A 27,585-nucleotide genomic window follows, 5' to 3' on the forward strand; every position below is an offset into this window, starting at 1 on the left:
TATTTCTCCTCCTCCCCCAGTTTGGCTATGGTATTCTACCCATTTGTAAGGACTGCAGATGCATCCTTGAAGGACATAGTACAGTTTTGTACCTACCATAAATGTAGATGTCCGATAGGCATGCATCTGCAGTCAGGATTACCCACCCTCCTTCCCCTCTGTGGTACTCCTAGGGTATTTGCCCATCTTGTAGCTAGCTGGGGGAATCTATTATGGTGTATTTGTTTGTATATATGTACATACATGCTTATTTTTTGTTTGCTCTCTACTATTTGGAACCATTTGCATCTATCCAAATTTAGCCTTCCTAGAGGGCACCTGGCATCTGGGGCAAGAAACACTGAGGAAAATGTCGTCGGCTGATGCCTTTATACCTGAAGAACTGCAGCTATGACGTCGGGTGAAGTGCGACACCAGCCGAGGCCAGACCCAGACTTTGGAATCCGGCCGACCGAAGGGCTGCCTGACGACAGGACAACCCATTTGTAAGGACTGCAGATGCATGCCTATCGGACATCTACATTTATGGTAGGTACAAAACTGTACTTTATCCCCTTTGGGAAAAAACATGTACCCATGAATTACCACATAGGTGGCAGTACACTAAACACCGAAAGTGTGATGAGAAACTTGTGGACACAGGTGGACAGTGGTCTCGCCTTCGATAACCACATCACCACAACAGTCAGGAAATCCTTCTATGTAACACACCTCATCACTAAGGGCTTTTTATCCAGAAGAAAGGAGGTCATTGTCCCACTGTACTCATCCCTCATTAGACCCATTATAGAGTACAACGCCTCATTTGATATGTACCTCACAAGACATCTGCGACAACTGGAAAGGCCACAGAAATACCTCACTAAAAGAATCCCAGGCCTAAAGCAGATGCCCTATGCCGACCGTCTAAAAAAAACGCCAGCTATACTCTGTGGCATATCGTCTATTCCGAGCCGATCTCTGCTTAACATACAAGGCCGTGTCAAACCCTGGGCTGTTGGACATGCTCCACTTAAAGAAATCCCAATCCCTCAGAGCCACATGCTCCAGGGATCTAAACCTTGTCATCACAATGAACAAAACATGCTGAAGGGATAGGTTCCTGACCTAGAGACTCCCCATACTCTGGAATAGACTGCCCATGCATGTCAAGCAGAGCACCTCCTTGGCCCTCTTCAAAAGGAACCTTGATGATTGGATGGGAGATGGGAAATTCACCCTGGGGATCACGTCAGTCACCCTGCTAGACATGGGTCCAGGGAAGTAAATACTGTGGGAAGAAATATCCAGAGAATTGTTATGGCTAGGATTGTGTAGGCCCTAGGGCCGATAGCCTAGTACCAACCTATGAACATTCCACTAGGGCTACTTCCACCTCTACAACATTTCTCAGGGGAGTCCCTAACAGGGACATTCTGGAAGCTGCAACCTGGAGTTTTGCACACACCTTCACCAAGCATTACCACTTATTATTTTTTCTAAATCCAGAGCTGGATTTGCTACAGCAGTCTTACAAGGACTGCTAGCCACCCCTAACTGTTCTTGACTGCCTCCACCCTTCCTCAGCTTTGGGAATCATACTCAAGTTGTGCACACTTACCATAAATGTAGATTCTCAAGTGTATTCACTGTTGCAGTCCTGGTTTCCCTCCCTCCAGCTGAGTAAACCTGTCTCTAAACAGACTATTTTGTCTTGGATTTCAAAGGCTATTATCTTTTGTTATCTCTCTCAGGGGAATATTTTTTCTTCTTTTCTTAAGGATTCAACTAGAGCAGTGGCCTCCTCTAGAGCCTTCGTTAAAGGATTGGACGCTGCCTCTATCCTTGAGGCAGCTACTTGGTCCTCTGTTCATATCTTCACAAAACACTGCAAACTAGATTCAATTTTTAGATCCAGAGCAGGATTTTCTAGGTCTATCCTGCATTGATTTGTGGAGACTTCTTACGCTCATCCCCTTCTCACTCATGAGCTTTGTTATTCTCCCTCATGTTATGAATACTGCAACATGGGAATAGAAGGACATAGAATAGGTGTGTAGAATCCTACCATTAACCACAGATGTCCTTCTCTTCCATGTTACATATTCTGTCCCACCCTCCTTCTCCCTTGGTTGATGCTGTTCCTTGAAAGTGTCTTTGATTTTTCCCTTTGCCACTTATCGTTGGACTGGTGTTCTGATTGGGACATTCATTTTGGAGGATGGTACGTGCAGCGATCACTTTTATGGCATACGCTCGGCTGTTCTATGTGCAACGTTGCACGTACCTTGCAGTAGCTTAAATCTTTGGTATACTGGCCAGACATTCTTGTCACCTAGGCAGAATCTCCCTCATGTTATGAATACTGTAACATGGAAGAGAAGGACATGTATGATTATGGTAAGCTTTTACACAACTATTCTTTACAAGGGATCCAGTTTGGTTCAGCAATGAAATACTCTTTATGTTGACCAGTGCAGAATATTGGACTGCTGTGGGGAAAAAATATACATGGTCTGCAACCCTGGCATTCATGGCACTAAATTGTCAAACTCAAATGATCATGTATCATTGTGAACTCCTAGGACAGCTGACTGAGGCTCTTTTAGGGCATTGCTGACAATACTCTTTGAAGGCCAAACTAGTCAGTCATGCTCAGTCTCTTCTCTGGTAGAAAGATGTACCTTTAAGTGCAATTATGATGCCATAGATTTAGCATCCAGGGCTGCTGACATGAGGCCTGTCATTAAAAGGCATGCCCAACTGAAGATACAACCCCATACCAAAGAATATAAAAGCACAGCTCTTTAATGCACTTAATGAGAAGGATCTATTGTTTAGACCCCTATAACCAGAAATATTTAAGTAACCGTAGGAGAATGAAAAGGTTTCAGTTAAGCAAACCGCTCCATCTTCCTATACATAGACATAATGCGAGTTTCTCTCAAAGCATTGTTCCTATTACCAATGTCATGGTAAAGGAAGGCAGCTGAAGGTTAAGAGGACATTCCAGGAAAGAAAGTTGCACTCATTTAAGCAGACTGCAGACATCTGCTAGAATCAGTCTGCCTTCTAGTAACATGGCTGGTCATCCCGTGTGTGTGTCTGTGTGTCTGTCTGTGTGTCTGTGTGTGTGTGTGTCTGTGTCTGTGTGTGTCTGTGTGTGTGTCCATGTGAATGAGCCAGCAGATTACAAAGATGAGATCTGGTACTGGTGAACTCCTACCTTAAAGTTAAGTTATAATTATATTTTTAAAGTCACCAGCACTATGTCATGAGGCATTTTCATTGGAAGTGCACAGTTTTAAGATGATTTCTGTGCCAAGTATGGCTGTGAGATTGTATCTAAAGATTAAAATACATCACTGTGGATATATAGATGTTCATGGTTCACTGTTGCAGTCATTATATTTGGGGTAATCTGCTAGCAGGTTGCCCTCAGTTGGCCTGATTAACAAAGTCTTGGGTCCTGCGTCAGTTGCTGTCCCTTCTTCCATGACGTCAGGTCGTCAGGGGTATAAAACATGCAGCCGACGCCATTACATCAGTCTTTCTTGCCGCGCGATGCTTGAAGCAGAAGCAGTTCGCAAGTGCCGATCTGCCGTCTCCTGAAATTTTAATTTTCGAGTTTCGGATCCGAAGTTTACAACAAAAGCTAAGTACCCCCTTGGGGAAACTTTTTCTTGCTCCTTACCGATGTCAGTAAATGTTAATAATTGCATTACTTGTGGGAAGCAAATACCTCATAAGGATTTTCATTTGTACTGTATTCTTTGCCTAGGCCCTGACCACAATGTACCTTGCTGTTGGTTTGGTGCTTTATTTAATCAATGCACTATCAAACGTCAGTACATTTTTGTTTCTAAATATTTTGGCTCATGCTTTAATTATCCAGAAATGTCAGTTAGCAGTCCGACTACCGGAATACTTAAAAAACGCAAAGAAAAAGACAGAGACAGGCCGTTGAGGTCCAAAACTGCTGACGATGCTTCTTCTAAGCCAGTCGCTTTCGCAGCCCCTGATACTCGCTATTTCTGATTCCCAGGCCTCAACTGAGACCCATTCAGAGTCCGGTATGCTGCGAGATGCTTCAGTTATGGAACCCGCGGATGTTTCTACCTTGGATAGGTCCAGAGCCGCTGTGCAGGCAACGGCTTCTGAGGGTGTTTTCAGGCCTAAAGATTTGTATATTAGACTGACGCCATCTTCAAAACTAAGGCCAAAATTTCGAACTATGCCAAAAAAAATGATGCCTGGGCCACATGTGCAGGCCCCTATGCCTACAAAACAAATTATCAAAATGACTGAAGATTTAATTATTCTGATTAGGGGTAGCCAACACCCCCCTTCTAAGAGGACTAGGCAAGACATTGATTATGAATCTTCTGAACAGGATTCTATTTCTTGTGACTCTTCTAATGAACAGGAATTGTCTAACTACTTATGAGGAATCTGATGCAGAAGATTCCATTCCTTCTGCTTCTCTCCCTGAGGATTTTTCTTTTGGGGAAACTTTACATACTCTAAGGGAACATTTCCACTGGAAAAGTCAGGATTTCTCTGAATCTAAAAAGAGACTTAGGGATTTTCTTCTTCTACCTTAGTGTAGGCCTTTGGCTATACCTCCTGTTCTAGACATTGTTGTTGATGTTTTTTCAGAATGTACTATGGCTCCTGATTCTCTGCCTCTGGCTCCTTGTAAGCCAGACAGATACTACAGGGTTCCTGTCTCCCACAAATTCCTTTTCAAAAATCCTGTTGCAAATCCTGAAACCATTTCTCAGGGTCCCAAGGGCATTAAGGCTTTTACTGCTAAAAATCCTACCCCTTCTGATAGAAATTCCAGGGCGCTGGATAGATTGGGTAAGAAGGTTTACACTTCTGCAACTTTGGCAATCAGGGCTTTAAACTATCAATTTCATATGCTAAAATATCAACAGTATATCTTGGGACTGCTTAAACAGAAAATGATGTTAATTTCTGACTGTGTGGAAAACAAAGATGTACAGGATTTATTGCATTCAGCTGAAGAAGTTGGAAAACATACTTTGCAATGTGGTTTTGATTCTTTGGAGGCCTCTTGCAGGGCTACTGTAACTGGGTCTGTGCTAAGAAGGCATGCTTGGCTCAAAGAGCAAAATCTGTCTGATCATGTTAAAGCAAAGTTGTTGGATGCTCCTTTACAACAGGACCATCTCTTTGGTAATAAGGCTGAAGAAGTTTTAAAAAAGATGGAAGATAAGGCTAAATCTATGCAAACTGTGAAAGATTTCTTACAAGTGCAACTGCCACGATTTAGTAGGCACTGGCCTACTAAGAACTGGTCCTTTCCAGTTCCTTCGAGAGCTACTCAAGTCAAACCCAGACATTCCAAAGGCTCCAAGTTTCAGTCACAAGGGACTTTCAGAACAAAACAATGGGGTGCCTCTTCTCCCAAATCTGGAAACAACAAGACACCTCCCTATGGTAAGCAGTCTCAATGACTTCCCTTTTCACTTACCAAGCACTTACCTTTTAGCCATCCCTTTGGGGGGAAAACTGGCTCTTCATGCAAGAAACTGGCAACTTATAACCCAGGGCAAATGGGTTTTAAATAGAGTATCCCAGCGGTACAGATTTCATTTCCACACATGCCAATTCCAAAAGGATGGCCAGACCTGCCCCCAAATCAGTGGGCAGAGGCCCAGAAACAAGTACTTTCCCTCATGAGCATGGGGGCTATTCAACCAGTACCAGAAGAGGAAAAGGGACAAGGTTTCTATTCAAGACTTTTCCTGGTACCCAGAAAAGACAAATCATGGCATCCAATTCTGGACTTACCTACTCTAAACACCTTTCTGGACATTCCAAAATTCAAGATGCTGACTCTTCACCAGTTACTTTCTGTGCTAGGCAAAGATGCCTGGTTGGCAATTCTAGATTTAAAAGAGGCTTACCTGCGTATCCCAATCAGGGAATCTTGCAGAAGATACCTCCGCTTCAAAGCAGGCTACTTGCATTACCAGTTCTCTGCACTGCCCTTTGGCTTATGTACTGCGCTCAGGGTCTTTACAAAGTGCCTGGCTCCAGTAATTGCATTTTGCAGGCAAAGAAATATTCAAAAATATCCATACCTGGAAGATTGTCTAATTCAGGCAGAAAACAAGGACACTCTTCTAAACCATCTGGAATTTGTAAAAGGAGTCCTAACTTGTCTAGGGTACACTATAAATGAAAATAAATCACAACTGGTACCCTCTGAAAAAATTACATTCCTGGGTGCAAGCTTGTATACAACTGCCCAGATGACTTTCCTTATGCCAGGGAAGCAAATTCATTCGGTGACTTACTTCAAACAGGTGGCCACAAAAACCCTGCTTTCTGGAAGGCTAATACTGCAAGCCTTGGGGTTCGTGCCCTCCTGCATTCTTCTAATTCCATATGCAAGACTGCATATGAGGAAACTTCAGTAGTACTTAAAAAGTCTATGGAGTCAGCATTGTCACAGCCTGGAAACAATGATTCCTATCATACCTTGCCTGCAACTAGAGTTCCTATGGTGGGCAGAGGCCTGCTACCAAAACAAGGGACTGCCATTCACACCAACCCCTGCCACCCAAACCCTAACTACAGATGCATCAGACTATGCTTGGGGGCACATCTGGCAGGGAAGTGCATTCAGGGCAAATGGAGCCCAAATCAAATGCACCTTCATATTAATCAAAAAGAAATGCTAGCGGTACAGAATGCACTGACAGCCTTCAAGGACTACCTTCATCCAGGGCAATTAATGGTAAAGACTGACAACGCTATGGTTATGTGGTACATAAACAAGCAGGGGGGTACACACTCCTACCCCCTTTGCATACTAGCAATGGCATTGTGGAACACGACCTTGACTTATCAAGTACAACTACAAGCTCAATTCCTGCCAGGAAAGCTGAATACTCTGGCAGACGAACTAAGCAGAAATCTCATGGACCCACACGAATGGAAACTGGAACCACGGATTTTCAACATGTTGACATGCAAATGGGGGAGCCCAGACATCTATCAATTGGACAAATTTTGCACAAGACTTCATTACAAAAAAGCCTGGAAAGTGGATGCTCTATCCTTCAGCTGGAAAAACCTACTGGTCTATGCCTTTCCCCTTCTGCCTCTGCTCTTCAAAGTTCTACTAAAAGTCAAACAGGACAAACCAAAAATGATTTTGATGGCTCCAGACTGGCCTCACTAACAATGGTACCCACTCCTGCGCAATGTGTCACACCTTCCACCATGGCACCTGCCTCAGACACCTTACTTACTGTCTCAGCAGAACAACCAAATTCTGCACACTCAGCTCCAAACTTTGAATCTTGCAGCGTGGCTAATCACCTAAATTCACCCTTAGCAAACTTGTGATGGATGTAATTTTGGAGGCAAGAAGGCCTAGTACTAGAAAATGTTATGCTGGCAAATGGAAAAGATTCTGTGCCTGGAATCAATCTCAATGGATAAGCACAGCAGTGCCCAACATTCCTCAGATTTTACAATACTTAACTGAGATGCTTCACAAGGGCATGTCGTTTTCTTCCATAAAAATCCATGCCTCAGCCATTTCAGCTCATTACAACACAGAGCCTCCCCTCTTCTCTCATCCTCTGCTAAAGCAGTATCTCAGTGGGGCCAAAAACTTAAAACCACCCAGGAGAGCTCCAGCCCCTGCCTGGGACCTCAATTTTGTATTGGAAAAGCTCACTCTCCCTCCTTTCAAGCCAGCTGCTACTGCAGACTTAAAATTTCTCTCCTGGAAAACAGCTTTTCTTATAGCAGTCACTTCAGCTAGAAAGATTTCCGAATTACAGACTCTTATGGCAGTGGAGCCTTTCATCATTTTTCATGCGGACAGGGTATCTCTCAGGACCAGTCCATCCTTCATGCCTAAGGTGGTATCTGTTGTGGCTCTTAATCAGACCATTAATTTGCCAACTTTCTTTCCCAATCCACAGAACAAGGGGGAGCGGATTCTGCATTCATTGGATGTACATAGACAACTTAGATTTTTGAACAACTGCTGGTGGCATTTGCTGCAGGGGCAGAGGGAAAGGCTATTTCAAAGCAAACCATTTCCAAATGGATAAGCCATTATATTAGTTTCTGCTATATGCACCATGGAAAAACTATCCCCCAGGGGATCAGATCCCATTCCACCAGGGCTGCATCTACTTCTACATTCTTTCTCAGTTGTGTTCCTACCAGGGACATTCTAGAAGCTGCTACCTGGAGCTCAGTTCATACGTTCACCAAACATTACAATTTACCACTTTTCTCTAAATCCAGAGCTGGCTTTGCCACTGCTGTCCTGCAGGGCCTTATAGCTAGTCCTAATGCTGTATAATTCCCTCCACCCAACCATAGCTGACAGGTTCAGCGCAAACCCCCTCCCCCCCACCAAAAGGGCAAATATCTATCCCAGCAGAGTGCTGCCCCCCTGACATCTCAGATGCTCAGGTAAGAGCCGCCCTCTCCAAAGCAAAAAACACAGCATCAATGGGACCAGACGGTGTCCCGGGCTGCGTCCTACATGAACTCCAAGAAGAGCTAAACCCAAACATAAAACTACTGTTCAATCTCAGCCTTACTAAAGGATATGTGCCCAAAGAGTGGCGTACAGCAACAGTGGTCCCTCTCCATAAAGGTGGTGCCTCAACGGATCCTGGAAACTCTCGCCCCATAAGCCTGACTAGCTTGGTCTGCAAAGCTATGGAAAGGATCATCATGGACCTCATAAATAAAGATATTGGGGGCCTACAGACACTGGATCCTACCCAGTTCGGCTTTGTTAAGGGCAGATCCTGCCTCTTAAACCTGGTTGATTTCTTTGAAACAGTCACCAAGGCAATTGACGAGGGGAAGGTGGTCCACACAGCCTACCTGGACCTCACAAAAGCCTTCGATACAATACCCCACTCGGGCATTATAGATAAGCTCACCAGCTTAAATATAAACCCCTATGTCACTAGATGGATTGCAAACTGGCTCAAGGACAGAACCTACATGGTTAGAATTCCTGGAACCATGTCAGACTCCAAATCAGTTACAAGTGGTGTCCCACAAGGCTCTGTCCTGGGACCTCTCTTGTTCGGTATATATTTCTCAGAGGTACATGCCAACACGGAAGGACTGTGGCTGACTAAGTTCGCAGATGACTGCAAACTGGGCGCCATAATCGACTCTCCAGCCGACACAAGCATCCTCCAAAAGGACCTTATAGAAACAGACAACTGGTGCCAGAGCCATGGCTTCAAGCTAAATGCCCAAAAGTGTATAGTCATCCCCTTTGGCAAAAACAAATTGCCCACAAATTACCACATAGGTGGTAATCCATTAAGTACAGAAGAAGTAATTAGGGACCTGGGGACCCAAGTTGATAGCAATCTCTCATTTGACAACCACGTGGCCAAAGTGGTTAGAAAAACATTTTATATAGCCCATCTAATCATGAAAGGATTCGCATCTAGATCAAGGGAGGTCATCTTGCCTCTTTACTCATCCCTCATCAGGCCCATAATTGAGTACAATGCCCCTTTTCGGATGTACCTTACCAGACACCTGCAGCAACTGGAAAGACCCCAAAAGTACCTCACCAAGAGGATCAAAGGGCTCAAACAGATGCCATATGCTGCCCGGTTAAAGAAACTCCAGCTGTACTCAGTGGCATACCGCCTGTTCAGAGGCGATCTGTGCCTGACGTATAAAGCCATGTCCAACCCGGAATTAATGGACATGCTGCACCTCAGAAAATCCAAATCCCAATCCCATCGAGCTACACGCTCGAGAGACTTGAACCTCAGCACTGAAATAAATAGGACATGCTGGAGGGACAGATTCATAAACCAGAGGCTCCCTTTACTCTGGAATAAAATCCCAGTCCAGGTTTGGCAGTCCCTCACTGACTCTCTTCAAGAGGAATCTTGATGAGTGGATGGAATATCGTAGGTTTACCCTGGGTATCACTTTTGTGTCACTGTTAGACAGAGGCACAGTATACTAACCTCGAAAAAGGGCATAGCAAAATAAATTAAAAATGGGTGGCGAAAGCCAAACACATTCTGGCTAGGCTTATAAAAGCCCTAGGGCAGATAGCCTAGTATGAACCTATGAGCCTATAGCTTTGGGAATCTACCCAAATGTAATGACTGCAACAGTGACACACGAAGAACATAGTACAGTTGTGTACACTTACCATAAATGCAGATGTTCAAGTATATTCACTGTTGCAGTCCTGGTTACCCTCCCTCCAGCCCCCTATTTTTCTCTGGCTATACCTCTACTTTCTGTCACTATGCTTAAAAGCCCTTTTGGTGTATTTGCTTTTGGGATTGGAGGTATATTTTTTGTGTTTTTAATTTTATTTGCTCCCCATTTGGGGGCACCTGACATCTGGGGCAAGAAAAACTGATGCAATGGTGTCTGCTGCATGTTTTATACCCCTGATGACCTGATGTCATGGAAGGAAGGGACAGCAACCGACGCAGGATCTAAGACTTTGTTAATCAGGCCGACTGAGGGCAACCTGCAAGCAGATTACCGCAAATGTAATGACTGCAACAGTGAATACACTCGAACATCTACATTTATGGTAAGTGTACACAACTGTACTTTTCATCAGAGTCAAACATCATGTACATGAAAAGGGGCAGTCTTTGGGGAAAAGCAGTATGCGTGTGAAAGTGGAGGGCAGTTACATAGTCATTGTTCATCTCTGATATGGATTGCTGACAGGGCAGAGTACTTGTGTTTTGTAACAAGTTGGAATACAGTACTTAGGCCGTTTTTTTCACTTTCATCACAGTCAGTCATAGGAAATATGCAAAGCAAGTGGCTGTATCTTGGGGTCAGAAGCAGCAGACCGTGTATGAAATCAAAAAGCCAGTTACAGGATTGCTATTAAATTATCTTTGGCATGGCATGTTCTGGGTGCAGTGCGTGTCTGAAGAAATATTGTGGCTCTTACTACTTTCACTTTGCTCAATCAGGTATCAGAGGTATATACGGAAAGTGGCTGTCTCTTTTTTTTCTTGGGCATGTGGGGTTTGGAGACAAGTTATGAAAGAAGGTGACTGACCAGTGCTGTCACTTAATCACAGTTACGGAATCACTAATTTGTCTTGGCTGAGACATTGTGTTTGAGTGAGAAAAAAATCATGTAAGCTTTTATTTATGGGCAGTTAGTGACTTCTTCACATTCAAAGCTACTGTACACTTTCAGAAGGAGATACATTCTGACTACCCTGGGATTCAGAATGTGGTCCCGTGGTTGTGTTAAGTGCCTTTTTCAGGCAGGTTAGTTAGTTAATTTGGTCACAGGAAAACCAATTCAGAGAGAGTTTTAGTAGAAATGCAGATCCATCTTATTATAGGTTAATTTCCATGCCTGTGAATCACTCCTTATTACTGTGTGTGCAAAAATTGCTTTGCAGTGTTAATTTCCTTTGGTGGTCATACACCCCCCCACCCAACACGCATGCGCGCGCACACACACACACACACACACACACACACACACACACACACACACACACACACACACCCCCTATGCAATTCATATCCTTGCAGACATGCGCAGATAATTGCCACCACTAAGTCTCAGCTGAACTTTGCTAAACTAACACACAGCAAGGCCTCTCCCATTGACTGCATAATGGGTGACTGCAGAGTTTTCGGCCCAGTTCATTTGCTCAGCTGCCTCGTTAAGGAACCTAGTGGAATGATTCTCTGACTCACATGTCTGCATAAATAGTTCACTGCAGGCATTTCTGGAGCAGAGCACATGGCTAATTAGAATTAACTTCTCCTTTAGATCGCCTAATTATCTTTTAGCTTGGCTTGTGGGACCACTCAAAACATTTGTTCTGATTGTGGAAAATCACTGTGGTAGGGCTGTTTCTAAATTGGAAAGGGTTACTGTTAGGAGGTTGGCTATTTTGTGGTAGGGTTTGCTGCTCACAGTAAATACTTTTTGACCAGGGGTAGTGTATTTTCAAAGGACAGTGAAGAGACAACCCATAATTTTGCTTTCATATTGTTACTTGTTATAATTTCACATCATTTTTAATGCAGATGTGTTCAAGTTTATTATACAGCAGATGGGCACATTTTTTCCTCGAGAAACAAATATGTAGTATTTTGGTTTTAGTATATGAAATTATAAATATATATATTGCTTTTGCATGTTTTAAGATTTAAAACTTTTGTTTATTTGCACATGAATGTGATGTTTCTCAGTATTTAGAATGTTAATGCAAATAAGATAAACCATTACTGGGAATTGTGACATAAGTAAACCTGCAGCTGTTGCATTACCTCCACACCTTACAGCACAATGTTAATTAATAGTAAAATCTCCGGATTTGTTATCAAATTGGTTTTACTATAAAATACCAAAGATTATTTCAGAGACATAATCCTGATTGGAATGTGCCACTTCCAAGTTCATAGGTAAGTACTAGGCTATCTGCCCATGGGCATTTATAAGCCTAGCCACAGAGTGATGGCTTTTGCCTCCTCATTAGATTAGTAACCTGGGCCTCTGTCAACAGGGCTCCTGAAGTGATCCCAGGGTAGAACTTACGATTACCCATCCACTCATCAAGATTTCTCTTAAAAAGGGTCAGAGAGGAGCTCTGTCGAATATGGATTGGGATTCTATTCCAGAGTGAGGGGAGTCGCTGTGACAGGAATCTGTCCCTCCAGCATGTCCTGTTTATTGTTGTACATAGGTTCAGGTTGCTAGACCGGGTGATTCTGAGGGATCTCGTTTTTTTGAGGTGAAGCATGTCCATTAGTTCAGGGTTTGACATGGCCCCATAGGTCACCACTGAGAAGACGGTAAGCGACTGAGAAGAGATGGAGCTTTTTTAGTCGTGCTTCATAGGGTAATTGTTTAAGGCCCTTAATCCTCTTAGTGAGGTACTTCTGTGGTCTTTCTAGTTGTTGCAGGTGTCTAGTGAGGTACATCCCAAATGGGGCATTGTACTCTATTATTGGCCTAAAGAGTGAGGAGTAAAGGGGCACAATCACCTCCTTGGATCTGGATGAGAAACCCTTTGTGATCAGGAGTGCCACATAGAAGGATTTCCTGACCGTTTTGGCTATGTGGTTATCAAAGGAGAGCATGCTATCTACTTTGGGTACCCAGGTCCCTAATTACTTCTTCTGTACTTAGTGGATTCCCATCTATGTGGTAGTTTGTAGGTACTTTGTGTTTTTCGCAAAACTACAAAACAATCAAACTAAAGGATAAAAACGTGCTCCGGCACTATGAAGGCTGTCCAATACCTTGGGTGCAAGTAACTGCCACGTAATAACGTAATAAAGTTTAAATAAATTCAAATAAATTTATTGCACACAAAAAGCAAAAAATAAAAATAATTAAATAAAAAATGTATATTTAAATACAGATTAAGCGCTTTCGTCTCCATATAACGGAGACTTCATCAGAATAAATTACACATACACCAAGCTTCCCTATATATGCCTCAACACACATTTAACAGGGTAAATCACCTAATTCCAAAGACATGCATCTGGAGCATTTCTCCCCGGGCCTCCGCTGAAAACAGGCTCTATGGAACCTAGTCGGACATTCCCGGTCAACAAATGTTAAATAAATAAATAAAATAAATAATTGAGGCAGTAAATGGATGTGGGTGATTGGTTACGTCACAGTAAAAACAAATTACAAAGAAGTAAAATGCAATTGCATCCATAGACTACTAGGTATGTATTTAGAATGCAGAGTACAACAGCATTGGTATGCATATGTTGTGTACAGTATTGCAACTGTAATAAAGCAATAATAAGACAAAAATAATAAAACAAACTCTGCTGACAAAACTCATATTTTACATTCAAAACTCCAAAAGGTTTTTTTGTTATAAACAAATAAATTTCTATGCTAACTAGCTAAAATCAAAAAATATATAACACTGCATATTGTGCTTATCTTAAAAATATGTAGGTAATAATTATAATTTAAATTAATAAATAAATAATTAATAAACAAGTCCTATTATCATGTCACTTGCTGAACAAAATTATTTATATATTCATAAAAAATGTATGTAATAAATATTACAAAATATAAATATAAATATAAAAAGTTAAAATCAATAAAATGTAGATGTAAAAAATCATGTAAAAAATTATATAAATATATATAAAAATATAAGTAAATATATATATATCATATATAATATAAATAATGTAGACAGGAAATACCACATATTAGATCATATAAATATTCAAAACTTTCACATTTTTCAATAACACATATGATTAAATACAAAGAACTAGAACAAGTTAAAAAATGTGTATATCATGTAAAACAATCACAGGTACATGAATTTTGAAAATTCCCACTTTTATCCCTGTTTTTATTATCCATATTTATTAATTTATATTATTATTTCATTTTATTATATTAACATTTTGTTATCTTAGGGTCCATAGCCAAGATCTTAAGAGCTGGGGTAATGGATATGTGGTCATTGAGCCCTTTACCACAACTGGCATCCAACCTAAGTTGCCATATCATCTCTCTATATTCAATTCTTGTCACCCAATCATCCCCACGCTCTGGATACTCAACCTCTTCAAGGACCCAAAATTTAAAATCCGCATTTTGACGTGAGGGCGTGTCTATACAATGCATTATTGTCATTGCGCCTATTTATATCCCTGATATGCTCGTAAATTCTATTCCTAAAATGCCTCTCAGTTTTTCCCACATAAAAACTGTTACAGGCCTTACATGTGACTAAATAGACCACCCCCTTAGAATAGCAACTACTATATTTTCTCGCTGTTATTCTTATTGGAATACTTGGTATTTAGTTTCCAAAATATATGGACATTGGACACATCTACCGCATCTGAATGTTCCCAATTTCTTTTTAGCACCATTCTCCTGCACTTTCTTTTTCTCTACCATGTTTTTAATATTAAAATTTCTTCTAAAACTAAATCTCAGTTTATTATCAAACACCTCTGTTTTTGATGCAATACTTCTAAACATGTCCCAGGCTTCATACATGCTTTTCTTAAACCATCCAATACCATAAAAATAAGTTGTGGTCATGTAGGGAATTTCATTGCACTCTCTAACTGTCTGAGTATTATCACTTATATCCCTGTTCACATTCATAACTCCACATTGCTCTATACCTTCTTGGACTGTAACACTCAACAGTGGAATATATCTAGTCCCCCTCCCTAAAATCACATAATCACTTACAGATTTAATCAGTTCAATGGGATACCCCCTTTCCATGAATAATTCTTCCACATATTTGATCTCATTTAAAAACTCCTCGTCATCTGAGATCATCCTTGCCATTCTTATCATCTGGCCTTTTACAATATTCTTCTTGAGCTGATATGGGTGGTCACTGTCATAGTATAAATAGGCATTTGAAAAATGCTCTTTCCTAAATACACTAGACTTATAACATTTATTCACTCGATCTTTTGTGAGCTTAACATCCAAAAAATTAGTAGCCTCCGTCTCTACCTGGTGTGTAAATCATAGGAATAATGTGGTATTGTTAATAAAACTCATAAATTCATCAATGCATTCCTTTGTCCCCTTCCATAGGATAAAAATATCATCCAAAAACCTGAAATAACTGGCAATGTACTGGTGATACTCAGAATTAAACACATATTCCCTTTCCCAGCATAACATTATCATGTTTGCATATACCGGGGCGCAAGCGGACCCCATTGCCACCCCTTCTTTTTGGTGGTAGTAGTCGCCCTTAAAATAAATAAAATTATATCTTAGTACCAGCTCCATGCATTCAAGCACATTCCTAAAGTCCACTGGTGTGAGCCAGTCCATTTCACCCAAAATATTTTCAAACCATTTAAGCCCTATATCCTGAGGTATCACTGAAAAAAGCTCCTTCACATCAGTGGTAATAAAAAGTACATTGTCTGTATAAACACTCTGTCCTATTTTCTTTAAAAAATCCCAAGAGTCCTTTAGAATGTGTGGCCATCTACTACAAAATTGTTTTGTCATACCATCTACGTAGATAGCCATGGGCTGTGTTTTGGAGCCTTGTGACGCAACAATAGGTTTTAAAGGGGGGTCAGATACTGATTTGTGTATCTTCGGTATACCAAAGATAGCTGGGATAACAGGCTTCGGTACTTTTAAATATTTGTATAATGTCATATCTATCAGCCCTGTTAGCAAATTGTCCTCTAAAATGAGGTCAATCTTCCTATAATAAATATTTACCTCGTTTTTAGTAACCAGGGCACAATTATCATCCTTATCAAGAATATCCTTCATTTTCCTAATATAATCCCATGTGTCCATCAATACTACCTCCCCACCCTTATCTGGCTTCATAATACGTATCTTTTTATTACTACTAAGTTCAAGTAACACTTTCCCCTCCGATCTAGCCAAGTTTGATTTCATTTTTTCATTTTTCTAATATTCATTTCTAATTTTATTGATAACACACCTTTCAAAGTTTTGAATTTCATAATGCAATGGCGGATTGTAAATACTATGTCTCACAAACTTATTAACATTATTTTCACCTGTCTTTTCTTTGTATAAATGTTTAAAATTCAACTTTCGTACAAATAATTTTACATCCAATACTAGGTTCTCAACCCTAGGCTTACTAGTTGGAACAAAAGAAAAACCCTTTACAAACAAATTAAAATAATTATTATCAGTTGTAACGTCAGTATAGTTAAAAATATTAAAATTGTTCCTACTGTAGACAACCTGCCTCTCATATAATCCATCCTCCAAAGAACATTGACTATTGTCTGTCTGCACCATGTCATGGCCCGTCAGTATTGAAAATCCCGGTCCCCATTTTCTCTACCATTACTCCCAAGGTTATCTGTGGCTACTCATGCATAGGATGCTTGCTGATTTTTGTTCCTTAATCTTTCTGACCTTCTTACTTCATCAAACCCCCTAGTGGTATTAGCTCTGCCTGTACTGTCGATCCTCTCTAATACAGGAAATTGCTCATCACAATGTTGACTACCATTTCCCTCATTCCAGTGGTAGTCATTGTACCCCCCATATCTGGTCTGCCATTGCCTACCACCAGAAAATTCAGGCGGGTGATAGGTCCTTCTATTCATCGAACGTGTCTGGGGGTTTGGATAACTGTTGTTACGTATATAATTATTAACTTTTTCACCATTACTGTATGCAGTACCTGTATTGTATTCATTCATGTCCCTCTCAAATTTCTTTAACTTCCTGTTAATATTAGTATTAATAAATGTATTAGTGTCATGAAGCACCCTATAATACATCTGCTTGTATTCATCCACAGTAAATAATAAATTGCTATTAATTTCTTTGTATAATCTATCAATATCCAACTTAATTTTTTCATAACGTTAGTGTTATGCTTCATCATAACTTTTAAAATTTCAAGCCCACATCCATTTAAAATTCCACATATTTCCTTAAAAAACACTTGGTCATCATTAATATTATTAGGAAATTTAATTAGCCTTAAGCCTTTTGGCACAATTTTATCCTTAATACATTTGTCGAAATACCAATTTTCGACAGACAATGATTTGTATTTAGAAAGCAGTTTTTTAAAAATCTTATATCTGTCTCTATATGTACAGCTGTTAGTCTGTTCGTTGTTGCCATTGCCATATTTATATTTTGTAATATTTATTACATACATTTTTTATGAATATATAAATAATTTTGTTCAGCAAGTGACATGATAATAGGACTTGTTTATTAATTATTTATTTATTAATTTAAATTATAATTATTACCTACATATTTTTAAGATAAGCACAATATGCACAGTGTTATATATTTTTTGATTTTAGCTAGTTAGCATAGAAATTTATTTGTTTAACAAAACAACCTTTTGGAGTTTTGAATGTAAAATATGAGTTTCGTCAGCAGAGTTTGTTTTATTATTTTTGTCTTATTATTGCTTTATTACAGTTGCAATACTGTACACAACATATGCATACCAATGCTGTTGTACTCTGCATTCTAAATACATACCTAGTAGTCTATGGATGCAATCTCATTTTACTTCTTTGTAATTTGTTTTTACTGTGACGTAACCAATCACCCACATCCATTTACTGCCTCAATTAGGTGATTTACCCTGTTAAATGTGTGTTGAGGCATATATAAGGAAGCTTGATGTATGTGTAATTTATTCTGATGAAGTATCCGTTATATGGAGACGAAAACGCTTAATCTGTATTTAAATATACATTTTTTATTTAATTATTTTTATTTTTTGCTTTTTGTGTGCAATAAATTTATTTGAATTTATTTAAACTTTATTACGTGGTAGTTACTTGCACCCAAGGTATTGGACAGCCTTCATAGTGCCGGAGCACGTTTTTATCCTTTAGGTACTTTGTTTTTCCCAAATGGGATTACTATGGATTTTTTGGCATTTAGCTTGAGGCCGTGACTTTGACACCAGGTGTTTGTCTCTGTGAGACCCTTTTGCAGGATGTCTGTGTCAGCTGGAGAGTCAATTATTGCACCCAATTTACAGTCATCTGCGAACTTGGTTAGCCACAGTCCCTCCGCCTTTGCCTGTACTTCGGAGAAATATATACCGAACAGGAGGGGTCCCAGGACTGAACCCTATGGGACTCCGCTTGTAACTGGTTTAGAGTCAGACATGGCGCCTGCCACTCTTACCATGTGGATTCTGTCTGAGAGCCAATTGGCAACCCAGCTCATGACATAGGGGTTAATATTTAAGCTGGTGAGTTTGTCTATGATTCCTGAGTGTGCGATGGTGTCGAACGCCTTAGCGAGGTCCAGATATGCTGTGTGGACCACCTTTCCTTCATCTATGGCCTTGGTGACTGTTTCAAAGAAGTCGACCAAGTTCAGGAGGCAAGATCTGCCTTTAACAAAGCCGAACTGGGTGGGGTCCAGTGTCTGGAGGTTCCCAATGTCCCTGTTAATGAGCTCCATGATAATGCGTTCCATGGCTTTGCAGACCAAGCTAGTCAAGCTTATAGGGCGATAGTTCCCAGGGTCAGTTGTGGCACCACCTTTGTGGAGTGGGTACGACTGTTGCTGTACGCCATTCTTTGGGTACATAGCCTGTAGAGAGGCTGAGTTTGAATAGTGATTTGAGATGGGGGGTTAGTTCATTTTGAAGCTCGTGTAAGACACAACCTGGGATAGCATCTGGTTCCATTGATGCTGTGTTTTTGGCCTTTGCAAGGGCTGTCTTTACTTGTGTGTGAGATATCTGGAGCGCCACATTCTTCTGGGATGGGTGCTAGCCCCTTTGGTGGAGAGGGAGGGGTGAAGTTTGCACTGAAGTGAACAGCAACTTGAGATCCTGAGAACTCATAAGTATTGCATTTGTTTTGCTAATAATTATGATTCACATTAGTAACTGGGCATAACTTTAAGTGGTTAACATCCTTCACTACACTTGAATATCCGATCTTTCTTACTTAGAGTGCACAGGGCTGTAATTATCACACATATGTCTCTCTTTCCAAATTAAATTTGTTGCATTATCTTCTGTTTCCATTAGGAGTGTGTATGACTTCTTTTGAGTGTGAGAATATAGTGCACTTCCAAACTGTTTTCTGAAACAAAAGCATCAATGTGCAGGACTTTTTGCCTGAAGCATTAGCACACAGTCCCTGCCATACTGGATAATAATTTGTATCTATTGTCTTACATAATGCTTTATGAATTTGTGGACTGAAGTTTGCTTCATAGCTGCACAGATTTTTTTGCAACTATAAGCTCTCAAGGAAGGCCAGTGAAGCATTCAAATCCAGAAAGACTTGTTGGTTTTCATGACAACATAACTATGTAGTGGAGGGGAGATCCTTGGACAAAAATAGACTGGTCAAATAATGGTAGCAAGGAACCCACTTGAGACTGCCTCTCCCCACCTTTGAATTGCTCTAATTCATGGAACTTAAAATTAATAGTTGAGAGATTTTCAGTTTGCTGTGGAAGATGCCGTTCTGGCATTTTTCTTTCCCTGAAGATCCTCTTGTTAGTATCCATTATTTTTTTTTTTTAGTTCCAGGTCAGTATATGATAATGTAGGTAACTCTGCATAGGGCACGTGTCATTTGACTTTCAGCTTGTCCTTTTAAACTGAAGTAGTTTTTTTTTTTTTTTTTTTTTGCCAGTCCTTTCAGTTTTAGTCTTAGAAAAGAAGTGAACAGCACTTGAGATCCTGAGATCAGTATTGCATTTGTTTTGCTAATGATTATGATTCACATTAGTAACTGGGCATAACTTTAAGTAGTTAACATCCTTCACTACACTTGAATATCTGATCTTTCTTACTTGGAGTGCACAGAGCTGTAATTATCACACATAAGTCTCTCTTTCCAAATTAAATTTGTGTTGATTTATTTTAAATGTATATTACAAATATATTTACTCTTTAAAATACTATCATCTAACAAAGATGTACAGATGTGTGTTTTCATTATACTATTGCTATTTGTCACTAAATGTACTTTTGACTTTGTATTCTCAGGCTGAGGCTGAGACTGAAAATAGTCACTTGTGATCAGTGCTATACCCTAGTAAACAAATTATAAATGAAATAAAACTTCATTATTTTTTTTCTTCCATGATGCCTTTCACCCTTTTTCTAACACCATTTCTCAAGGAGCAACTTTGGTATATAGAGATCCCTATGTTATTTTTGTTAGTGAAGTATGTTGAACATGCTGGATTTTTGTATGAAATATACATTTTAATAGCCTGTTTCTTTTCCAGGTTGCAATGACTCGTGCTCAGGTATGTTTGATTTCTAGCTCCAAATCTGGGGAAAGACATCTTCATCTTATCAAAGTCTCACGTGATAAAATGCCAGATGCTGATGAGACAGAATCAGGATTTATGGATGCTAAAGGTAATCTGTGTTGTCATATTGCAGATAATTTTGTAAAGCAGAACATGAAGCACCCAAAGAAGGGTTGCTTAGAGAAGATACCAGTATTAGACCCTCACAGGACATTGTGGCTAAAGCTTGTAAAGCAAGATAATGATCTTCATTGTAGGACCCCTTCACTCACTGTGCTTTGTTGAATATCTGTAAGCTCTTGACTGGAATAAAGCTGAAATAAATCCATGGTAGTATTTCAATCAAGCATTAGCTGCAAGTCTCTGTAATGTTGTCACTTTTTCAAGTGCCTGAATAGGGATTTTTGTTAGATAAATTTAAGAATCTGATATTGTCTCTTTCATTCCTCCTAGGATCCAACTCGGCCACATTTCTTCAGACTAGGATCCAAGTCTCAAGCTCCTCCCACTTCCCACAATGCACTTTACCCCAACTTACCTCCTCAAATCTCTTTTGCCGCCAGCAAGAGTCAGACATGGTTGCTGAGTCTCAAGCAAGTTTTCATCGAATTGTTTTTTCCTCAGCTAAGTGCATTTTCTTCGCTTACATTATTCTACCTTTACATTATTTCCTGCCCTCCCGTTCTTGTGTGTGGTGTGTAGCCTACCCTTTTCCTTGAATGGCAGCTTGTTTTTTTTGCCTTTGCAGTGCTTTCTAGTGGTAGCCATTAGTCAGTTGGCTTTTCCCTTCTTCTTTGGTTGCTGGAAATAAAAAGTAATAGTACTTTGGATAGATAGATAGTTATTGTTATGTGCCATTGGTCTTTGGTTTCTTTTTCTGGATTAGCAGTTGTTTTGTCTTGCCATGATTTTCTTGTGTTGTGTGGTGATGATACCATGTCTGAGAAACCCTCAGGCTTTAAAAGGTTCTCAGAATGTGGATGTAAATTTCCACATTCAGATGCCCACTCCTTGTGCCATGTATTGCTTGGGTCCGGAGCATCTATAGTTGGCCTGCTGTGTTTGTGTTAAGTTCAATCCTAGGGCTATAGCCCACCACAGAAACAAACGGATTCTAAAGGGCGTTTTGCCCACTTCTGACTCCTCTCCAGGGGCTCAAACACCCTCAAAGAGTGTGACAGGGTTCTCTGACTCTAAAAAGCGCCCTCTTAAGTCGTCAAGGGCATATTAGGAGCCATCTTCAATATTTCCGAGGCCTTCGGATCTGTCTAGTTCAGACCCAAGACCCAGTTCGGCTAAGCTGGATCTGAAGCACTGTTCGGATCCATCCGGTTTTTCACTAGTTTCAAATTCTCCCGAAGCTGCTCCTGCCATCTCAGATCCTAGGTCTGCAGATCCTACAGCTAGGGGTCCCACACTGGTGCTGGGCATTGAGTCAGCCCCTTCCCTCAGGCTGCAGCAGGCTCCCATTAGGCACTCCAGGCCTCCTTCAGTGGCTTTGTCCAGGTCTTCTAGAAGCCTTTGAGAGGCCGATGTGGATAGGATGATTAGGAAGATTCTCAAGACTCCGATCCAGCTGGAGGTTTTGTCCACTCCACCCCTCTGAGTTCTGTGAGTGACTCTCCAAGCTGAGTCTCCTTCTCTGATCCCTCCCTCTGTATCAGAGTCTCAGGATCATAGCCAACTGAGAGATCTGGGATTGAGTGTAGGGAGCTTGCCTTCCTCCACTCTGACCATTGCCTTAACCTCCTCAGTTCTGTTGTCTTTGAATGGCAGCAGGTCTCTGATCCGGGATGTCCTCGTCGGATCTGGATGGAGGGGTTTGGTTCCAACGATGGTGTGAGTCATCTCTTAACTCAAAAACCTTTTGAACCAGCCTATGATTGTGACTTAGTTTCTTTCATGGAAGACCGTCTTTCTCACTGCCATCACTTCAGCAAAGGGAATCTTGGAGGTTTAGGCCTTGTCTTCTAAGCCTCCTTACATTATTTACCACAAAGATAGGGTTTCGTTTCATACAAATCCCTCTTTCTTGCCCAAGGTAGCTACAGTATCCAACCTCAACCAAAACCATTCAACTACCAGTTTTCTTCCCAAATTTCACAAATGACTGAGAACGTTTGTTGGAGAAGCCGCGGTGGTGCAGCGGTAGCATTGTTGCCTCACAGCAAGAGGTTCTCCTGTTCGATTCTCGGCTGGAGCGCCTTCTGTGTGGAGTCTGCATGTCCTCCCCTTGGTTGGGTGGCATGCGAAAGACGTGTGAATGGGCATGCCTTCGTTGAAGGTTGGGCATCAGGCTGGAAACTCGGCACAGTAAAAAAAATCTACTGCCAATCATTAGCGGACCAGAGTTCTGCTGTGGCGACCCCTAACCAGGAAAAGCCAAAAGAAGAAGAAGAACAACAACAACTGAGAATGTTTGTTGCATCTGCTTGATGTTCATTAGCAGTTACATTTTTACCTGCACAGGACAAAATCCTTTTAGAAATCAGAACAGCTGCTTGTGTCTTTCTCCCTTGCCTTTTTAGGTCAAGCGGTTTCTGAGGTTACTCTTGCTAAATGGATAACAGATTGCATTACCTTGATTTATACCAGGAATGAATTACAACTACCTTTTCCTTCCAATGTTCACTCAACCAGGTCCATGTCCACCTCATCCACCCAGGGCCTCTTTAAATGATATCTGTGCTGCAGCCACTTGGTCAAAGGCTCACACTTTTGTTTTGCATTATAAATTAGACATTGCTTCCAGGAGCAGAGCCTCCTTCGGTTCAGCAGTGCTCCGGCATATCCTTCCTTGAGACAGCCCAGGAGATGTATAGCTGGGGACTCTACCCATATTTGAGGAGGAATGAAAGAGACATCTGTTTTATTAGTTCTGTACTTACCATAACTTGGTATCTGAGTTGTCTTTTTTCATTCCTCCTCACTTTCGCTCCTTGTCATCCCCCTTCCTAATGCTCTAGAAAACCTGGAGAGAAATTCTTAAGAAGTGTTGTTCCTGGTTTTGAGCCTCTGGTTATTGATGCATTATCCTTTCTTACTTTCCCAGCTGTCTATTCACTAATGGGCAGCAAACTCGATCTGAGGAGGTTAGTTGGGCTATGATACATTGTGAGAAGTGGGAGGAGCTCGAGACTTGGATTCTAGTTTGAAGAAATGTGGCCGAGTCAGATCAGAGGTTTTGATCCATAACCCATACATGAGGAGGAATTAAAGAAGGCAACACAGATACCAAGTCATGGTAAGTACATAAATAATAATTTTGTAGTACAAATCATACCCATAAGCATTACAAAGGACTGGACATGACTTTTTTGCCAAGATAAAAACACATAGTAGTAGATTGGAAGTTGTTTCTGATCTTTCCTTTAATATTGTTGTGTTTCAAGTGCACAATTAATTGTTTTAGGCAACTGCAACAAGAATCTTAGGAAACATTTTTTTCACTCTAATATCTTGGGTGATTTTGCTATTTTTCTTTTTTCAGAGGACACAACTGCCCACATAGGGGGGACTGTACTGTATAAAGTGGGGACAGATGGTTACCCCTTAGTCTTTGTCACATTTACTTTTAGTTGACTTGGCTGTAGGCTCAAATTAGAGAGACCTGGTCTTGTAATATGACTCTCATGTTTATGATTTGTTACTAGGACTCCTTCATAGTGTGGTGAGTGTTGTGATTCCCTGTCCTGCATTACCCACTTGGCTTCTCTAATCTTCAGCTTCTTTTGTCAGAGAGAAAGGCTTGCCTACTCATGGCACATAGTCAAGGAGATTGTGTTTAGCTCTTGTTCATTTTATCTTCTGTCTCATTTTGGTCCTGATGACATTTGCTGTGGAAGGTTCTTCATTCATGCATAGTAAATAAAGCTGTTGAAGTGTTTTTCCACAGATGCAGGAGACTGTCTTAGGTCTCATAAGATGTCTATGGATGAGATTGCCCACACTAGGGATTGAAAGAGATGCCTTTCCAGAAACCCATGCTGGTGCCAGAGTACTTTGACAAAGCAAATATATGGATATCAGGTTTTTGGAAATAAATCCATCTCTGAGATGGCCTCATGAGCCTTGTCTGTCATCGTCTTCCTCCCACTTGGCGAAGTGTCCAGCTGATGCCTCTTCTCCATCTCAAGTAACAAGAGATCCACAAGAAGTGTACTCTGACAACCAGCTTTGGGGAGTAAGTTGTGAATTGTATCTGTCAGTCAGTCTAGTAGAGCTGATCCATAACTGGCCTGCATGCAGGGAACAGTTCTGTGAATCCCCAAGCAAGATCTTGGTGGTTGCACTCAAGACCAAGCATTCATTCAGGGGCCTTACCTTTACCAGGTTCATCAGGGCTTCTTGGTTCAAGCTAAAAAGGGTCCATTTGAGCCTCTGATGCCAGGGCTCATAGGACATTTTATTTGTTGTAAGTTTGTCCTTGTGGGCTTGGGTGCACACCCTTAGGTAGCATAGGGTTGATGCTAGCTCCAGGCGTGCACAGGCCTCCCCATGTCCACATGCTACCTTAATCAGACATGTACGTAAGAGATGGTATCCCATTGCCAGACCTCCACTGAAGCTAAACCACTTTCCTAAGTACAAAATGGAGTCTTATCTCAGCTAATGAGAGGGATTCTACCTTTCTGATTAACTTGCCTCCAAACTGAAAACTACACCTTTCCATCTGTTTATGCAGACTTAATGCCATACACCCATAGGGTCAGAAAATTAGTGCGGAGGAAAGTAAAGAAATACCTCCACCTGTAATACTGGATGTTTACTAGGGAAAAGCTAAATGTCACATAGTTCTGAATGTAAAGTAGAGAATGACACTAAGAAATCCTCCCACTTCTTTGTGGGGTCCAGTAGCCAACCAGAAAGCATCATCTGAGTGTTTATCAGTCTGCAGCTCCACCCCATGATGTAGCTTTAAGGGATATATCATTCAACTTCCCATGGGCCATATAAGTGGTTTAAAGTCGCAAGGAAAATACAGAGCTTTGTGGTTAACTTATGCAGGAAATTTGATTCTCCTACTCTGTTTGGAGTTCATTGTGACCACCTTCACTTACAGACAATCCACTAAACATTTGATAGTAGCTGTCTAGTTGTCTGTAATCCATCCATATGGTTGGGTGGACTAGATGCAAGGGAGCAGAACAATTTGGACATATGACAAAATAACTCCTGACCAGTGCTTTTTTCCTATCATTAGGTGTCTATCATTTTGAGGACCACAATTTTTATATACTATAATTACAAAATAGGTTATCTTGTTTGTCTTCCCTTGAATTGCAGTCACATCTGAGATAGGGTGTAGGAGGGTGTACAGATCATCCTTGAAAAAATATTTTTACTTCCCTATTTTTGCAGTTACAGACCATGATAATTTTAGCTCTTCAAATTTCATTAGAAAGTCATAACCTATATGCATTTGTCAACTTGTTGTGATTCTTTCCTAGTGAAGAGATGTGGATCCACTGAGGAATTAACACTTTTACAGTAGTGTGGGGGCTGTAGTTGCTGCTGCTTTATTGGAGGTTGTTACTGAAGTGCAGTTTTATGAACATTTCTTCTGTTGAATTTGGTCTTAAAAAAAAAAAAAAGATCCAGATACTTGTCAGTCAATGGTGCATTTGAGGAATAGACCACCATTACTTATATGTCAATGTAAATCAATATCTAAAAAGTTTTAGATTCATGGATGGGTCCTAAAGTATTTTCTGTTACAGAGTCTGCATTGTAATTGGCTTTAAGGCCATAACATAGTATTGCTGAACTATTGATTATATAGAGTAGGTACAGGGGACTGTATTCTTATTCAAGGAAGTACTGTGTATATCTTGTTTTAAGGTCTGTTGCAGTTTGTCTTTTGGGAGGCTGTTATTCAGAGTAGTACTTTTAGGGTAGTGTGACGCACTTTCTTTTATTTTATCTGCATAACACTGAGAAATTGACCTTGACTGGATTTCATCAGCTAAGGTCACCAGTTTGAAAAGTTTGACAAGTTTTCACAGTATTGGTTGCATAGTATAGCTGTTTTAGGAGTAAAATTTTTGAACAGTGTATGTTATATCTAGATTTGTTAAAAAATGTAAGGGAGACTGATCTGTTGTTGAAATCTGCATTTTCATAATAATGGAGGGAATTTTGTGGCTGTGTATGTGCCTTTGTGTTTGTATGTCAGTTTTTAGCTATTTCTGCATCACATGTGACGTACTTGAGTTTCTTGTTTCAGCAATATCGGCAGTACTTAGCTATACAAGTGTACTGACGCGAGAAGACTGGTGGGGACTCCTTCTAAAGGCTATCTACACATTGTGTGACCTGTCGAGGCACGGAGAGGCTGAGCTGCTTGTGGATTCCTCACTGGAATATTACTCTTTTTATGACGAACGTCCTAAGCGCAAGGAGCTGGAGTACTTGGGTCTGTCAGCAGCTATGCTTGACAAGAACTTCAGGAAAGCTTATAACTACATTAGGTATGCAAAGTACAATTAATTCAGAAACACAATAGTAGCAATGGACACCTTCTGGATAGTGTAAGGAAACAGCATGTAGATTTTAAGCAGAGTTCCATTTATATTATGCTAAGGACTGTATTTCACACCCATGTTATGTATTACTAAGATGCAACAGCAAAGCACATCATTCCTGAATGGCTGTGCTTCTGTTGCCCTTTTCTTTACCAAAATCACAATTTAATGAATGGAACTTAACAGTTAATGCCAGTGGTTACAGATAGTGAAGTCATTAAAAGGGATTATGACCTCATTTGTGGAGTTTGCTTCAGGTGCACTTGA

At 40.6% G+C, this 27,585-nt stretch overlaps 1 protein-coding gene across 1 annotated transcript in view; it reads left to right on the forward strand.

Moving 5' to 3' along the window:
• Nucleotides 1–27,585, forward strand: part of GTF3C3 (general transcription factor IIIC subunit 3) — a 701,049-nt gene that overhangs the window by 455,795 nt on the left and 217,669 nt on the right. The window contains exons 13-14 of the mRNA XM_044060620.1: nucleotides 20,768–20,903; nucleotides 27,021–27,264. Of these exons, the coding sequence (XP_043916555.1) occupies nucleotides 20,768–20,903; nucleotides 27,021–27,264 (380 nt within the window). The remainder of the gene's footprint in view (nucleotides 1–20,767; nucleotides 20,904–27,020; nucleotides 27,265–27,585) is intronic.

The sequence above is a fragment of the Protopterus annectens genome, chromosome 2.part0, assembly GCF_019279795.1.
Source record: "Protopterus annectens isolate FY-2018-M chromosome 2.part0, PAN1.0, whole genome shotgun sequence".
NCBI classification, from domain to species: Eukaryota; Metazoa; Chordata; order Ceratodontiformes; family Protopteridae; genus Protopterus; species Protopterus annectens.